This window comes from Diadema antillarum, unplaced genomic scaffold (genome assembly GCF_040938485.1).
Source record: "Diadema antillarum isolate AM-2024a unplaced genomic scaffold, OU_Dant_1.0 scf00000140, whole genome shotgun sequence".
In the NCBI taxonomy this organism is placed as follows: Eukaryota; Metazoa; Echinodermata; class Echinoidea; order Diadematoida; family Diadematidae; genus Diadema; species Diadema antillarum.
The window spans coordinates 2,035,001-2,054,322 of NW_027271029.1; the positions used below are offsets into that span (position 1 = coordinate 2,035,001).

The 19,322-nt window shown below is 37.3% G+C and overlaps 1 protein-coding gene across 1 annotated transcript in view; it reads right to left on the bottom strand.

The window, feature by feature from the left end:
* Positions 1-7,688: 7,688 nt before the first annotated feature.
* Positions 7,689-19,322, bottom strand: part of LOC139721246 (peptidyl-prolyl cis-trans isomerase B-like) — a 73,796-nt gene continuing 62,162 nt past the window's right edge. Inside the window, exons 4-6 of the mRNA XM_071632568.1 lie at positions 17,558-17,691; positions 10,148-10,227; positions 7,689-7,705 (exon numbers count right to left, since the gene is read on the bottom strand). Coding sequence (XP_071488669.1) covers positions 7,689-7,705; positions 10,148-10,227; positions 17,558-17,691 — 231 coding nt within the window. The remainder of the gene's footprint in view (positions 7,706-10,147; positions 10,228-17,557; positions 17,692-19,322) is intronic.

Genomic DNA, 19,322 nt, shown 5'->3' on the forward strand with positions numbered 1-19,322 from the left:
TAATAATGATAATGATAATGATAATAATAGTGATAATGATAATGGTAATAATACTAATAGTAATAATAATAATAATTATAATGATAATGATAATAATGATAATGATAATGATAGTAATAATAATAATACTACTAATAATAATAACAATGATAGTGATAATAATAATATTAATAATAATGATAATAACAATAATGATAATAATGATAATAATAATAACAATTTATATAAATATTATTATTACCATTATTATTATATTATTATTATTATCATTATCATTACCATCATTTTGTTTTAAAGTTGTTTAGGCAACACATTATGAATGTCCCGCCCCGTCCATCAGCTGATGAGGTGACAGACAAACAAACACATCACCAAGTCAACTCATTAGGAAAATGAGGAAAGGATCGAACCGTGCTTTGCCATGTGACTCGGAGTTGTCTCATATAACATGATGAGCATTCATCATTTTCACACCGACATTGTGGTCTCATCCGACCATAATCTATATTGAAGTCTTAACCGTTACCTTTAATCCCAAGAATTGTCTTATTCGATATCGTTTTTTTTTTCGGGAAATTATCGCCTGATTTTGTTTTTGTTTTCCAGCAGATGAAATTCTGACTACTTCCTCATGACTCTCGTCCAATAAAAAGAAATTATCAGAATTTTGCAGCTATCCCCTATTGCAGCTGAATATGGGCTATCCATCCATCTTCTCAGATGGAAATGAAACAAACAAACAAAAAAACAAACAAACAAACAAAAAATATTTTGTAACTGTGACGTCGTAGTCATAAATATTATCAGCTATCCAACTGATTAGACCACATCGCATCTGTTTGCTTTTTTTCTTGTGCTTACCTCGAAAAAATAAAAACACAAATATAACAATAATAACTAAACTACATACTATAAGTTGATGTAATCAAACATGATAATGCAGAAATACTTGTCTAACCTTAAAATTTGTAACTTAATTGGTCTGATTGTAGGACACATTGCCTCTAGCCAACGGGGAACAAAAGAAAAATAAAACTACAGGAGAATGCCATCATAACAAAAGTTTACTAAGATGTTAGCCTCGAAATTTTCTTGAATGTAATTCTATGACATATATGATATATATATATATATATATATATATATATATATATATATATACACACTTGGTGATTCTATCCTTCTATGAAGATGATGATTGCCCCTCATGGAGGTGGCATGAAACTCCGAGTAGCAATAAAATACGGATGAACCTGCTGTCAACCGAGTGAACTTGTTCCAATACTTATATATATATATATATATCCCTAGTTGGCACCTTAGGGAGACATATTGGGGGGAAGTGTCTTCATTAGGGAGACAACTGGTCATTAAGGAGACAATTTTCGTGTCTCCATTGCGTAAATTGCCATTGAACATGTATTTTAAAATTTGCATATAAAACAAATGGAAATGTCTTCCAAATGACCCATCTAGGAGTATATACTATATATATATATATATATATATATATATATATATATATATATATATATATATATTTATATTATTGTTGATAGATATTTTACATAATGATTTATACATACATATATATATATGTGTGTGTGTGTGTGTGTGTGTGTGAGTGTGTGTGTGTGTGTGAGTGTGTGTGTGTGTGTGTGAGTGTGTGTGTGTGTGTGTGTGTATTTAAAGAATATTTGTTTTCTATAAACTGAATTAGACGCTTAGATATGCATGATAAAGTATTATGTTTCTGTCCCTCCCTTTCTCTCTTCCTCTCAAAATAAATGTGTATCATTATAGTAAACATGCATTATGCATATGGTGTGTGCACTCCATTTGGGGTGTATTTAGATATGGTGAAACCATAGAGTATGATTCTATAATGCCCGTTTATACGGCTGAGACATTACATGACACGGTATATGCAGATATAAACCATGTTGTGACGTTTATTCAAATTTATGCATACCAGCTTGATAAAGGTTATCCACGTCACATCTAACATTTGCCAGAAGTGTGTTTCAGGCCTCAGGCCTCCTGACCCATTGAAAATGACGGTATGCGAAGAGAATTCCAGCTGTATATAAAGGTAAAGGTAAAACGTACAAGAAGGAAATAAAAGCACGCACACCCATCCGCACACACGCACAACCACGTGAATTAAGTGGCTCGCTGGGGCTAAAAACATTCATCAATTTCAATTCATTAAGAAATGTGTGTTATTTGAAGGAAAAAGGAGCCGGGTGAACGGGGCTATTTTTGTTTTAGAGTTGAGTGATCACATCTAGCGCTTTCGTTTTTTGTCCGACCGGAGCGATTTCCGCATTTCTTTCGTCGAGCACCTGTCCATCAAATGTCATTGGCATTTTGTCACCTTGGCGACCGCACAGAACTGCGCATCGCAGTCTCTGACATTTTCAGCGACTCCGTTTCCCGCTTCCCGCGCGCCCGTCCGGACACAATTCAAACACGTAGGGTATTTTTGTTTGTTTCGCAGACAACAGACTTTCTTTTATTTTTGGTTGACCATTTCAGCGCAAATCAATACCACCTCTTCAGAACTTATCCTTCGGCGCGGCTGGCTTAAATCTGCCTTTCAAAAGGTGACAGAAACGTGCATCGATTAGTTGATTACGCCGATTAAAGGCGAGCTGGGAGGGTCCCACTTGTAACGTCTTGAATAATTCAAGTTGTTTAGTATTTTGTGTTGTATGTCCTCTCATTGCTCCGGGTTTAAAAACCAAGTTAGCAATACTGATGATTGGAGTAATCTAGTATAAGAAAAGAAAAAGGAGAAAGGAAGTTTTTATATGCCGACCGAGGATGAAGGATTGAGTTACGAAAGCGACGCGGACCCCGTCGCCTTGGCAACGGGACTGGCATCTGCAGTCTGCGGGATGGAATGGTGTAAAGGATGGTCGATGTCGAGCTTGTCAACGGGCACGCCGACGTATACCGTCTCTCTTTATCGACCAGAAAGTACATTGCGGTATATCCTATGCTGAGTTATTTATTTTTCCATGTCTTCTCTCCTGACATGTCAACATTATGCGATGCCTTTATCCGTCACCCAGAAGCGAGTCTACTCATAATTGCTCTCTCATACGATGACATTTATGACCATGTTACAGACCTATTTAAATTTCATACCTGCCTTTAGAATAAATGCTGTTCCTTACAACCAGAGAAATTGCCTAATGCCTGCCTGGCATAGCAACAAACAATGCATGCAAGCTGAATTTCAAATGCGGACACTTACTTGATAGAAGAAGGTGAAATGAATATCTTGTTTTTATTTCCTCAGGGGAAAATATTAATTACATCTTTATTTCTTATTTCACACTTCAAAAATCAATGACAAGAACCGATTTTCAAAATAGTCCTAGATAGAGCGTCAAATGTCCCAGCATCAGATTCAAAGGCGTTTTCACAGGACTCACCTGTCTCGCCCATTTACAATCTGTTGGCTAACTCCTGACGGGGTGTCGCCGTTTATTTTGGCCAATGTTTTGATATTTCATATAACATCTTCTTTTGAAAGACAGTGACGCCATAATGATAACATTTTGGTTTTGTGTTGGTCAATATCGGATGTTGAGGGGCTACATAATAAAGGGCCTATCCGTGAAAGTGTAGATCAAAGATACTATTATTATAAGTGACTGCATAATCTGTTTCTTCACTACAAGAAATTTGAATATCTGATCCATTATTTCACCAGACTCCTTCCAGTCGTTGCAAAAATGTGAGATTGGAAATTGTTATTTTGTCTGGCTGTTTGCTTCGATTCTCTTTCCTAGAATGTTCTTCTGAAAGACTGGCAAAAAACAACAATATATTTTACATTTTGGTAGCAAATTGAATAGACAAAAAATGGAACAAAAATAAAGTGACTTGTGCTGTCCTCTCTGTCGGAAGAAAAAGCAAAATAAATAAATAAATAAATAAAAGATACAACAAAAATACCAAAGTAAAAAAGTGACTTTTAATCATCATTACTTCCGTGGGTGGAAACAAGTGGTCTGTTACATCCCGTTAAAGACTAATGTAGACTGTGTGACATTTAACAGACGCCGGAACTGCGTTATTACGGCAGAATCAATTACTTTCATTTGACGCGACCCGTGATGAGTTACTGAGCAAGCCCAATGAGCACTTCATTCATTGATTTGCACGTAAATGCATTTGGCTGTTGTTTGAATTATGCAACTTTAACAGATTAGAACTGAATTCGGCATTGTGTTTTGACCCGATGCCTGAAAAACCCCAATTTGTGAGAAAGATATGATTCAGTGAGATTAAAATGAATTTTAAAATATATAAATCATGTTTCTCAATAGTCAGATTACAACTGAAATTCAGCATTTTATTTTCACTCGATGTCTAGAGAAATCCCATATTTGTGAGTATGAAGATTATGATTCAGTGACATTGATATGAATTTCGAAATACAAGAATTGTGTAACTTCGATAGATTAAAAGTGAACTCAGCGTTGTGTTCTAACTCGATGCCTAGAATAACCCACGATTTGTGGGAAAGATATGATTCAGTGAGATGAAAATGAATTTTAAATTACATAAATTATGATATTTCAACAGATTAGAACTGAATTCACCATTTGTTTTCACCCGATGCCTATGGAAAAATCCCCAGTTTTTGAGAAAGATATGATTCAGTGAGATTAGTATAAAGAGAAAGATAATTATGATTCGGTGAGATGAAAATGATTAGAATAAATGAATTTTGTTACTTCAATAGTCAGATTACAACTGAATTTAGCATTTTTGTTTTCACTCGATGCCTAGAAAAGTCCTCGATTTGCGAGAAAGATAATCATGATTAAGTGAGATGAAAACGAATTTTAAAATACAAGAATTATGTAACTTCAATAGCTAAGAACTGAAATCAGCATTGTGTTTTTACGCCATGCCTAGAAAAACCCACAATTTGTGAGAAAGATATGATTCAGTGAAATTGAAATTTCATTTCATTTCATTTTATTGTTTCTGTATGGTACAGATAATCAACTATGCTCTCTTTCAGAAATATACACACAAATATACACACAAAGATACACAGAAAATGAGTTCAAAAATTAAATGCATAAATAATGTTAATTCCATAATCTAGAACTGAATTCAGCATTTGTTTTCACCCGATGCCTATAGAAAGATATGATTCAGAGGGATGAAAATGAATTTCAAATAAGACATGCGCACCCACAACTTCGTACACACTTTCACGCAAAACAACCCGAAGTAAACACACAAATGGTTTTAGGAAATTATGGCTGATGAACCAATATGCAACCTTTCCATAACGTTTTCTGTCGTATTATACACGCCTCTGACCACTTTATTTCCCCTGTATGCATTCCATGGTTATCCGACCGAGATGCTTACGGAATCTCAACGCCACGCTCAGATTTGTTTGTTTGTTTTTCGCCGTTATCTTTATTAAACTTTCATTGATTTCATAAGAAATATTATCATAACATCGAAAGTTCACACCGTCATGTGTTCGACTTTGTGAAAATAAAGTCCATACATAGAAGTCAGAAAGTACTCGAAAACTATATGGATTGTGATAGTTCACTTTTGAATATACGCATGCATGTACACACACACACACACACACACACACATATATATATATATATATATATATATATATATGTATGGATTGTGATAATTCACTTTTGAATATACGCATGCATGTACACACACACACACACACACACACACACACACACACATATATATATATATATATATATATATATATATACATGTATATATATATATATATATATATATATATATATATATATCCTATACATATATATGTGTGTGTACATGACCACAATGAGAAATCATGTTAAAAAATGAATATCTATGAACCTTGATTATTCAAGTCATCAGGGGTTGATGTAGACACACTGCACACATTCTGTTACGACTTCCACCAAGTGTCAGTGAAATGGATTCATATAATAATAAAACTTTTTGGTGAGAGCGAAATGGGGGGGGGGAATGATGAGGAAAATGCGGACGAACAAAATCATCAGTAAAGTGGTGCACTAAATCACACGTGTACAATGCCTTCTTCAAAGTGACGAAATGACCCAGCATCATCGTGACTATTGTGACTATAATCACGATACCGCCTTGAGCTTCCAATTTCAGATGTTTACTAGATGTCTGTTGGCATTTTTAAATCATTTCTGTCAATAAGCATTTGAAATCGTTCTGACGTAAAAGGCAAATAATATTCTTTCTCTAAGCCACCTTATCACTATCGCGTGCTAAACAGATTTATTACTACGATTATAACACCCATGTACATTCGTAACTATTTCTTGTTTTGTGATATTACGTGACGTTATGTAATGTTATGTCACGCTTTTCATGTTTTATCGTACTCCGTTTTGTTGTGCTGTGTTATGTTGTACATGGTCCAACAAGACCCCCAGATAAAAGCAACTGCTAGACCTAAAAAACAAAGAAAAAACAAATAAACGAAAAAAAACCACGCTTGTTATGGCCAACGATTTTTACCAGATGATTAGATTAGATTCACCCTGCAGTGTATCAAGATATTTTGCTGAGGCGTCTTAAACAATTCTTATTCATTCGCACACACACACACACACACACACACACACACACACACAGGCACACATCCACACCCGTCCCTCAATTGACATGAGCTCTGACAATTGTGCTTATTTTTTGTCGGAAGTAATCAGTTTGTGCATGTGTGTTTCATGTTTTTATATTGAACCAGGAATAGGCAGATCCGCTGAAGCAAATAAACGTTGATTAATGTGTATTAGTTTGGTGTTTTTTTGTGTGTGTTATTTTATTTTGTATGAGTTCCTTTTCAATGTTGGAAGACCGTTTAAAAGTCAGATGAATTACTTTCCGAAGCAAGGCAGTTTGCAGGGAGTATGGCATGCTCGAACTCCTGAAGTGTTGTAGTAATGTTATAGTGCTTCTGGGCAACGAGGCAGCAACAGGAATGCGCGATTACGGGAAACATGTTGTTTTATAACTCTTATTTTTCCTTCAAACGACACGACGATGACAAAAATTTGAACATTCATGAACTATACGGGAGACTTGGATCTTAGTCAATACCTTCCTATGTATGTCCCTCTTCTCAGAAGGCGGGTGTCAGGAAAGGAATATATTTGTTCATTTGTGCATAGTAAAAGAAGACATATGATGTCTTGACTTTGTAGAAAATTTTATTAGATCAATGCCTCCTCCATCGAGCTGGATATTATCCAGACAAGAAGTATAAAAGCAACTTAGTTAATTGGATTCAGTTATGCCGTGTTACATCATTGTGTTAGGTTCAGGCAAGCTCATCGGACTGTGAGGTTAGGTTTTATTAGGTTAATGAGATACAGAAACAGTGGGGATGATAGCATGGGCTAGGCGAGTCTAGAAATAGTTTGTTTTGTAAAGTGAATTTTTCTGGCATACTTTTGTCTGGGTCTTATGATAATTGACCTTGGTAGGGCAGGGTAAATAATTGTATCGGCTGTTGGGAACAAGAGATTGAGAAATATTTTAGCTAGCACGTCACATACATCAATCTACGTCGTAGCTCGAAACGGGTTCCAGCCGACGTCGGCGAGCATGACTGTTTAAAAGGCCAAGGGAGCTAGAGTGAACGTCTAGCTGAGGGCCAAGTCTACGGGGGGTCAACCAAAGAACAAGCCGAGTACTGTAATCAAGGAAGCAGCTAGACAGCCAAGGCATTGGAAGACACCAGCGCTGAGGGGAACCTTGCTCAAGAACTCGGACATCCAAGAAGTCAAAGTTATGTAACTATTTATTTTGTGAATTTGTTGTTTCAATATCCGACTATGTCGTAGTTCAAATCAACATTGTTAACACAACCAATGAATGTTGATTCAACTTAATTTGACCTGTCTCGATCTGCATGTTTTTTCTAAGTCAAGTGTATTTATAGCTAAATAAAAAAAAAGTCGCTCATGTTACAGCGGGTTAACCTTGACTCTGACTGTCTGTTCTCTTTCCCTCTCTCCCTCTCTCTCTCTCTCTCTCTCTTTCTCTGTCAGTTCCAAATATGTCACTGTTATAAAAATATGTGTCGATTTAAACAGGGAAAAGTGTATGAAATCGATGGAATTTAGGGCAATTAAGTTCTAGCCAAATTACACTCTTCAGCTTGTTCACTCATTGATCATGGTTTCAGCAAGTATTTACCTCTCATTATAACCATACATCTCACGAAAATTTCAAAATAACTTCCCAACTTATACTGATGTTGATAAGAACTATTATTATTCTCCTGGTACAATAGTATTTGCTGCTCATCAGCGTCAGTGGGTGATGTAAAGCAAATCTCAGCGTTTTCTATATATTTTCTCAGATTAAATTTTTACTCCTCTGGTTCATCTCTCCCAGCGCAACAAACATCACATAAAATATGTAAAATGTGATATACAAATTAAGAAAAGCGCATACTAAAGACGAACAAAATATTATAAAAGTGATCAATGATAATTAGTGTATTTGGGAGTTAGTTCTATATATTTTGAGTAATGTAACCTGCCAAAGTATGTTTGTAAAACTGTTGGAAAAAATGAATGGTATATAAGATATATGAGAACCTTACGTTGGGAGAACTGAAAACTGTACAAACAGCGGGAAGTATTTAGAGTGTTCTCAATCAAAACGTAAGAAAAAATTATATTTGAGGACAATAAGACACGTCCACCTTCGTTTACATGTGGCTTGGGTGAATGCAACAATATTAGTAGAACACATCAGTGAAAGTTGGGGAAAATCGGACAATCCGTTCAAAAGTTACGAACTTTTAAAGTATCTGCGCATTCACTGCTGGATGAGAAGACTACTGCAGTGTATGATGTCATATGCGTACAACGATATATAGAAAATAAAAAGAGAATTTCACAAAATTTCACTTTTTGAATAAAGTGCACATTTCTTCGACTTGTTACTGACATATGTTAAAGCTAATTCACATCTTCAATGGTTCTGTTAAACGGTAAAGGATATCATGTGTCTTTTGCACGTACCCTGGTACTTCCTGCTAATTCTTCTTTCTATCAGTACTTCTTTTCCAGATTTCTCTTACTCTATTCTACAAATTCTGTTGTTCTCGGGTACTTGTGTGACTCTGGTTCCTTAGCTTTCCTTGTTATTCTGTTATTCCTTTTCCATGCTGGTGATATTGCTAATTGCGTGGTCAAATGATTTTAATCTGTTCGGTTGATTGTTTATGGAACCACTGATGAGGTGCACTGGTTCTCGTTCAATATTCTGTTTTGTCAATTCCAATAGCCCACCTGTTTTGATAGATTTGAATTTGAACCCGGAAAGTTTGTTATGATATTTATATTGCACAAATGCCTTTTATGATAATTATGTTGCATGTGTGCCCGCACGTGTGTAGTTCTTTGGAAGCTCTCAACCCTTTTCTTCTATTTTCTGTTTTCCTCTCTTTCTCTCTCTCTCTCTCTCTCTCTCTCTTTCTCTTTCTTTCCTCTCTTGGTTCCTACTAGTGGGCGCACATGCAGTGTGATACATGTATAATGGCGATTATTTATTGAGATAATCACTGTGATATTTGTATATTTTTTTATGAGACAGTCTATCAATGATATGAATGCAATTTCATTCATTCATGCGTAATAAAATGTGCCTTATTATTGTTTTTCACCGTTGCACTATAAGGCTGTCTTGTGAATGACATTGGAATATTATTCATTCATGCATTTCAACTGCATGTACATTGCATACTGCATTCATTGTGAGTTTTGATAAACATCTCTCTTGAGAGGCCTACTCCTTTCTTCCCTTTCCCCATTTCTCTTCTTTCCCTCGGATCCTGTGCTCTCTTCTTCATAATTCCTGCTTTTTCTGGGCACTCTTTGAGTGTAATTAATGCAATATTATTATCATAGGATAACACTGTTGTATTGACAGGTTTTAAAAGACAGCTCACCATGTATAAGTGTGGAATTCTATGTGCTTTTATCGATATGAATCATTATACAAGTTATTTACAGCCCTTTGTGAATTGACTAATGGAATCTTGATATATGTATTCATGTAAAGCATATCACATTGTATGTGTGCCCACATAGGCAGCTTTTCCTGGAAATCCCTCCCCCCTCCCGTCTATCTTCTGCTTCTTTCCCTCTATCTTTTCTCTTTTGCTTCCTGGGCACACATGGACTGTGATTTACATTTACATTACGCAGCATTCATTGTTGCACTCTGTTATTTTATTGGAATAATCACGGAACGTTTTCGCATACGTGTGCATGCATATTTGCATAACAACACTGTATTACAATGTGTGCCCATAGAGACAGCTGTTCTATGGAACCCTCTCCATCCTTTTCCACCTCTATCCTTTCCTTCTTATTCCTGCTCTTCTTGGGCTGCGTTTATCAACCCCTTTTCTCGGCAGAAACAGGTTATCCAAACAGCTTTCAAGGAATTTCTACGAGTTGATAAACGCAAAGCTGTTTTTAAAGCCCTTTAGGAAAGCCTTTTACGAAAGGGTGCGTTTATCAACTCTCCTTTCTCGGCAGAAACAGGTTATCCAAACAGCTTTCAAGGAATTTTCACGAGTTGATAAACGCAAAGCTGTTTTGAAAGCCCTTTAGGAAAGCCTTTTCGAAAGTCCCAAATTTGTGACGATCCAAACAGGTTTCCTAAACAGGTTATCAGAAACCTGTTTGTAAAAGCCTTTCGAAGTTGATAAACGCAAAGCTGTTTTGAAAGCCCTTTAGGTCGCCCTACTGCGGTTACGCAACCATGCGTTTCCGGTTTCTGAAAAGACGCGCGCCACGTAAAGTGCACGCGAGTACGTGTACACAGGTGTATACATACAGCTGTGTGTAATGCACGCATATGCTTGGAACAAGGAGGTGTTTCACCAACAAAGTTTGAGAAATAGAGTAACAACAGTCTCATTCCCTTCGATCCCATGTCTCATGCCGCCACTCAGAAATATTTGAAGTATGTGCTAAACTGGAGCTGTCTCACAGATAGGAAGACAATTGATTCATGTGGCATTGTATCATGACTCGTCACTCTCAAAGGAAAACAAGCGGTACATTAATAGTACAGGCAGTCAGGGCTTCGGAAAGGGCTCTCGAAAGGGCTATGGAAAGAGCTTTCGAAAGGGCTATCGAAAGGGCTATCGAAAGCCGTTTAAACAGGGGAAAGTTGATAAACGCAGCCTTGGGCACACATGTGACGTGTGATCCCTGGGTTTCTGTATAATGTACATTATGTACATCACACATGTTTCACTCCCAACATATTTTTAGGGCCTGTGCAATTTTGTATTTATGACTTTGCATTTTTGATATATATTTGTCATAGTCAGACGTCAGCATGTTGAAAAGATTCAATGCATCAATAGTATATTCTAATGTTCTATTTTTATAGTCTTAAACATACCTCTTCATTTCATTAGTATTTCAGTTTAATCAGTTACGATATATCGTTTGATGATGTATCGAATTGTTAATTATCAGTCATTTTTTTATATGTGATGTGTTTGTTATTCTTGTCGTGTTATGCTCTGTTATCTTGCCAGTGGAGGAAGATTTTCTGTATTTTTTAAATCAGACAATAAATGATTGAATTGAATTGAATTAATATTATTCCCCCTGCCTTTTGAAAGAGAGAAGTCAAGCGTTCTTTTGTTATGCGAGAAAAGTGAAAATAATTATGTTGAATTTTCTTTGTTGTTTCTTTATATCGTTGTACACATGTGACATCACAAACTATAGTATTCTTCTCATCCAGCCTTGAGTGAAAAGAAACTTCAAAAATTCATAACTTTTGAACGGATTGTCCGATTTTCCTCAAACTCTCACTGATGTGTTCTACTAATATTGTTGCATTCACTCAACCCATATGTCTATGAAGGTGAACTTGTCCTTTAATGGAAAAAGAATAAGAAATATGATATTTGAGGACAATGTTAATTGCTTAATTGTTATATCGGTCACCTCTTTTTTTCCGCGTCTGCGTTTTCATTGTGTACTTAGTCTATGAAGATGTACCGAAGGGGAAAGGTGTGGAAGGGGAATCCCACCCTATAGGGGTATCGCACCCGAGGGAGCTTTTGCATCCTTACAACTGAAATTCAGCGATTTGGTACACACTTTAGGGAAAAATATTCAGAAAATTCTCGGTCAAAACTTAAGAAAAAATTCATATTTGAGGACAATGTGAATAGTTTATGTGTTGTATCTGTCACCTCCTTTTCTGCGTGTGCGTCTTCACTGTTCATGAAGTCTGTGGAGATGGACCGAGCGGACGGAGGGTGTGGGACAGGGTCCTGGATGGGGTATCCCACCCAGCTCGAGGGGAGGTTTTGCATTTTTGTTAATGTGATATTCAATAATCTAGTGCAGGCTTTTAGGGAATACAAGTGAAATTTGAAATAAAAAAATCATGCAAAAACATGTATATTCAGGACAATGTAAATTGCTAAGCCGTGATATTTTGCGTTTGCATATTTTCACTGCGTACAAAGTTTATGGAAGTGGAAATGGGAGTGTGGGAAGTTTAGCATTTTCAGAATTGAAATTCAACGATGTGATGCACACTATTTTATTTTCACTAAAAGTAAAAAATATAGATATTGATGGACAATTTAAATGCCTTATTTGTGGAATCCGTCACGTCATGTCCCACTACTTACCTGTGTTATAAGTCTATGGTGGTGCACAACGCTCACAGGCATTGGCAAAATAATTATATTCATTACAATTATATAAGTTTTACAGGATTCGGAAAATAGTAACATCAATCACAATATCCTAGGCTAATTGTGACCCTTTTAATTAAATATACATTCATATTCAGTGTCTCTCTTTAGTAACATCTCTTAAAGTGTAGCATGGCGCTGTGGCATAGTGGATACGACTCCCCACTGGATGAGCGTTCGTTTTATCACAATCAGTGGAAATTACCTTTGCTTGATGAGACTTTCGCCTGCTGGCTCTGCAGGTTTCTTCAGATCGAGCGCTGCGAGAAGGACTTCCCACGGGCCGACGTAGCTGGCGCACGCCGATCTGAGAGAACGGGATCGTATATTGAGGAAAGTGAGTATTGCCCCGGGTCTCGATTAAGGTTTTCCCTTGTTGTTTGCGAATGTGAATGGCTTCCCTTATCCAGCGTGAGGTTTTCCCAGAGTCTCTAGCTAGGATGGAACACATCTTCCAGTTGATGTGGTGGTTTTCACTGGCCACATGGTCGCTGATGGCCGACTTGTCAATGTGGGAGGTGGATTCCTTTCTTTTCCCTCTCGTGAAGTAGGATGCACTAACTGTGTCCACCTCTTGTTTGTGTTCATTTTTCCTGGTACCGAATTTCCTGGCTGTTTCTTCAATATAGCTTCTTTTGCAGTTCCCACGTGGAATCTGGTGTAAACGTATACCCCCGCTTGGTCATCGATGGATCTTTTGTCTTTTGGGTGTACTAAGATGTTCCTGAGTTTCTTATGAGGCCTAAATGCTGTGTAGATGTCGTATTTCTGGTAAATTCTTTGCAAGGATTCCGGGGTACCCTTAACATATGGGATGGTTACCAGCTTCCTCCTCTGATTGGTTGGTTTGGTCTGTGAGTTCTTCTTGGTTTGATTTTTCCCCCTTTTTTCTTTTGGTTTTCGTGAAGGACCAGCCAGGGTATCCACATTTCCTGAGAGAGGACTGGATGTATCCTTCCTCCGCCTTCAGGTCTGTCTCCTCAGTGACTATGCAGTGTGCTGAGTGTGCTGAAGACCCCTAATTTTTTGGTGGAGTGGATGGTGTGATTGGAAGTTCAGGTACTGTGCCGTGTGTGTCTGTTTCCTGTAGACGACCATCTTGGTTGTGCCATCCGATCTTTTTGTGATCTTGGTGTCCAGGAAAGGAATGGAGTTATCAACCTCTAGCTCATGAGTGAATTTGATACTGCCTGTGTCATCAACTTTGTCCAAGCGCGCCTTGAGTCTGTCGGCTGTGTCCGCTTTTACGATGGCAAAGATGTCATCTACATACCGTTTCCAAACTCTAGATTTGATGTCGTCATGAGCAGAGGCGATGGCTTCCTCTTCCAAGTATTCCATGTAGATGTTTGCAACGATGGGTGACACAGGGCTGCCCATAGCAGCTCCGTATTTCTGGCGGTATATCTTGTCGTCAAAACTGAAGTAAGTGGTCGACAAGATAAATTCGAGGAGCTTTATGATGTCGTCCACTGTGAGATTGGTCCTTTTGCGTAGTTCAGAGTCTTTCTGAAGTCTGTCCGTCACGATCTGGATGGATTGGTCAATTGGGGTGTTGGTGAAAAGGCTCACGACGTCGAACGAGACCAGAACTTCATGGTCCTCGGCGTGCGCCAGCTACGTCGGCCCGTGGGAAGTTCTTCTCACAGCGCTCGATCTGAAGAAACCTGCAGAGCCAGCAGGCGAAAGTCTTATCAAGCAAAGGTAATTTCCACTGATTGTGATAAAACGAACGCTCATCCAGTTGATTTTCCAATCAGATGAATCTGTTTAGCGACTCCCCACTCTCTATCCGAGAACCCGACTTCAATTCCCGCCCAGTGCTTACGTCCTTGGACGTGATGTTTTAAATTTACCCACCATGTCCAAGGTGCATAAATTAGTACCTGGCAGCGCTAGGGTGATAATAATAGCAGGGCCCTCTGGTAGAGCAGTGGCAACACTGAAGAGGCTACCCTGGATAAAAAAGACATTAGCATTATCATTATTATTGTTATTATCTTTACTATGGTAATATCTATGTAAGAAACTGCAATGTTTGCATAGGACCTCGATGTGTAAAACAGCTGTTATCTGATCGTTTTAACCCTGTATAAATATGTTCAAATAAATGAATGAATAAGTTAGCAAATTAGAAGAAATGTAATAATAATAATGATAATAAGGTCTTCTTTATCAAGGGTAGCCTCTCCAGTACTGCCATTGCTCAACCAGAGGGCCCTGCCATTATCATTACCCGAGCGTTGCCAGGTACCCATTTATACAACTGGATCGAGAGGGACATAGTGGTAAAAAATCACTGGCGGGAATCAAACTCGGGTCCTCCGATTGGGAGTCAAGTGTCTTATCCACTATGTAACAGCGCCCTCATCATATCATTGAATTTCCCATGTCAGTTGACTTGCACAAAAACTTTTATTTTCAACTATCAAGTTTCCATTTTCCACTGGAATGGAAAAACTGCGTCAACTGCTGGGAGGCTGTAATATCCTGTAATGATTTCATGACCTTTAACGGGGGTGAAAACTGTTAATAGTCAGGCTCCACGCCAATATTATACCTCATTGTCAAGTCAACCATAGAAATAGTTCCGTCTATACGAGATGAATCAAAGCACTGATTGATGCATACAATTTTTCGAAAATGACAACTTATCTTCCCACCTTTCTTAAAAATGTTTTGAACGAAATCGATTTTTTTTCCCACACACTTTCAAACGGTAACCTGTGGGGAATAATTCTAACTCCATTACTTGTGTAATGACTGTACTTTTTGAGACACTGTTAAACGTTCAATCAATATTGAATATAATTTTGATAATAATATCCATGTGGAAATAGGCAAGTTGCATCACTAAAATTACATTATAAAACTCCACTGGAAACATTGTGTAAGAGGCTCCTAAATGTTGAAACTTCTAGTCTTTTGATAGAACTGTGATAATCCGAAATGGACCTTGACTTTTCTCCCTAGAGGAACTTTCTGTCTGATTTATCCAAACTTGAACCAAATCTGTAACGCTCTTTTCTTTCTACTCGGATAATTTATCGTTTCTAATAACACTGTTGATACTGCGAAATCGTGTTACCCTTTCACATGGATGTGTGTAGTGTTACGATGTAAAAGAAAGGAGAGGTATACCGTATGCAGACAGCATGAAGCAGCGCAGAAGTGGAAAATTTGATACCAGTACCGCTCTACACCTAAGTTTAGGTTTTTAAACCAAGCACCACCGCCCCCCCCCCCATGTATGTACATATGAATTATGAGTGTATGCGCAAGAAGTCTCCATGAGTTGGTCACAAACATCCTGCCTATTGCAGTTGATTTATAGCAATTCGTAGAGATCACGTATGTTCATCATCTCGTGCGTGAGGACGCTGCCTCGACTGCTCAATCCTCTTCATCATGTCAGAAATTAGAGCAAGGGCGAACTTATTGACGCAAAATGATGTTTCTCCCTACTGGCATGTGTTATTGTAAGCGACTTAATTAAATACACGATTCAGAAATGTACATCTAAACTGACACATTGCCCTTATAAACAGTGGAAAAGATTACCCTCTAGAGACACTTTTCCTGAACCTCTACGTGTCCTTGTCCCTCCATTTCGCCATCTCCCTCTTCTTCCGCACCCCATTTCTTTCTCATTCTCATTCTTTCTTTTTCCGTCGTGTTAAACTTCAGTCTCTTTTCAAGATAATTCAGAATATGAAAAATAAATTCAATCAAGATATATAGAATGTTAGAATCTAATCGTACCATTTTTATTTTCGAAATAGCGATGAACACGGTTTCATTCACAAATGCTTGTAAAACAATACACTAACGTCATCAGCTTACAACTACAACATATTTTTGTTCGTTTTTTCGAAAATTCATCAACTCTTAAGCATTTCCTCTTACAAATTTATCATTATTTACTCATTAGAGTTTTCAACAATTTGAGGTGAAGGGAATAATTCATTCTTCTGTAAGTTATATGAAACCTGGATTTTTTAACGGATACTTGTGTGCAAGATAACAAGAAGAATGTGAAAACCTTGTCTTTACCACCTTATTTACTTTGAGATTGACACTGTGACTGACCGATAGTCCACAGAGACAGTTCATTTCTTCCAAATATATTGCTACTACGGTAGCAATTTTTTCGCAAACAATATGATTTTACATGACAAGTCGTCAGATCCAGAGTACTATTACGTATTATCCGGGTAAGAGTTTATGATGATTTAGAACTTGTTACGAGATTGTCCTGTAGTTTTTTTACCGAGCATGTTCAGATTTTTTTTTTATTTGCGGAGTTCCATATGAAATACAAAATCTGGCCCGTAAAATAATGAAATCTTTCGTCATTTAACTAATAATTTTGTTTCTAAAACTATATCTCACATTCCCTAAACATCTTTTTTAATTATCTCCTAACTTTTCACACGAAGTTGCCTAGAGGGAAAAAAAAAGTCAGAAAGCGAATTCAAAAGATGATTTCAGAAAATGAAATGAACGAGACTCATTACGATACCATCTGCAATTGAAGAGTACAAATGCCATGAGCGCACGTGCAAGGTGAACTTGTATCTGACAGTCTAAAAGCACAAACGTAGGAAACAAACAGGATTTATTCGAATAACTTGACTTCCATGATATAACAAAGAGACTGGCTCTTTGCAGCAGAAGTAGTGCGGTACCTCAGCTAGATAAATGGACATCTTTCTTCCTTAGACGGCACCTTACTTTTTGTCGTCGGCAGTGGACGCAGCTTCTTTTTCTGGGTGAGGCAAGTGATATGGATTTGGCACGGCCTTTATTCCACAGTCGATGATGCGGACAGGCTGCAGCGGGAATCCAACGTCGTCTGTCTCGATCTCTGCAATTTGTTCCACTGTTTCCTGGAAAGAGGATGACAGATACAGAATAGACCAATCAATTTGACTATTCCGCGTGCGCTTATGGCGCACCGTTTGACCAATAATGCCGATAAACACTGTTTATCGACGATAAACAGTGTTTATCGAGCGAAAAACACTGTTTATCAAGTGTTAAACAGTGTTAATCGAGAAAAACTATGTTTATCGACCGATAAACAGAGTTTTTCGTGACAAACACTGTTTATTGACGATAAACACTGTTTATCAAGTGATAAGCAGTGTTTATCAAGATGAAACTCTGTTTATCAACTGATAAACAGAGTTTTTCTCGATAAACACTGTTTATCAGCGATAAACAGTGTTTATCGAGAAAAGTCTGTTCATCGACTGATAAACAGAGTTTTTCGCGATAAACACTGTTTATCGAGTGATAAACTCTGTTTATCAACTGATAAACAGAGTTTTTCTCGATAAACACTGTTTATCGGCGATAAGGGAATCGAGCGAAAAACTGTGCTTATCAAGTGATAAACAGTGTTAATCGAGAAAACACTGTTTTTCGACAATAAACACTGTTTATCGCCGATAAACAGTGTTTATCGAGAAAAATACTGTTTATCGAGAAAAATACTGTTTATCGAGAAAAACAGAGTTTACCGACCGATAAACAGAGTTTTTCGTGATAAACACTGTTTATCGAGTGATAAACTCTGTTTATCAACTGATAAACAGAGTTTTTCGTGATGAACACTGTTTATCGGCGATAATCAATAAACACTGTTTATCACGAAAAACTCTGTTTATCGGTCGATAAACAGAGTTTTCTCGATAAACACTGTTTATCACTTGATTAACAGTGTTTTTCGCTCGATAAACAGAGTTTATCAGCATTACTGGTCGAACGGCGCGCCGTTTGACCAATAATGCCGATAAACACTGTTTATCGCCGAAAAACACTGTTTATCGGCGATAAACAGTGTTTATCGAGCGAAAAACAGTTTTTCGTGATAAACACTGTTTTTCGACAATAAACACTGTTTATCGCCGATAAACAGTGTTTATCGAGAAAAACACTGTTTATCAAGTGATAAACAGTGTTTATCGAGAAAAACTCAGTTTATCGACCGATAAACAGAGTTTTTCGTGATAAATACTGTTTATCAAAAAACTAGTAAAAAAAACAGTGTTTTTCGCTCGATAAACACTGTTTATCGCGGCTTTATTGGTCAAACGGCGCGCCATATGCGCTGCCTGCTTTGTCACTGGAAGATTCTGAGACGTTGATGAGAGAAGTGCATGAACTTCATAAACACTTGGCATCTATGCATGAATAAACCAATCGAAGGACTTTATTTCTCTGGACTGATAATTGAATTAAAATGATGATAAAAATACATTAATTAAATCGTACATTCATTAAATCGTACGTTCATTGAATCGTACACCATATTCAATGTGATTAAGACTATATGCTCAGTCAAATTTTGCCAGCAAGAGTTCCTCAAAAAATGCACAGTCCCCTAAAAAGATTTATGAAGTGCTGATCTAGACTGCGAATGTTGCAGAAAAGAATGCAAATGAATTTCTAACAGAAGTACTTTGTTTTAACAAAAGTTCTTTTTTGTGTGTTTGTTAGCTGTGCACGTGTACTG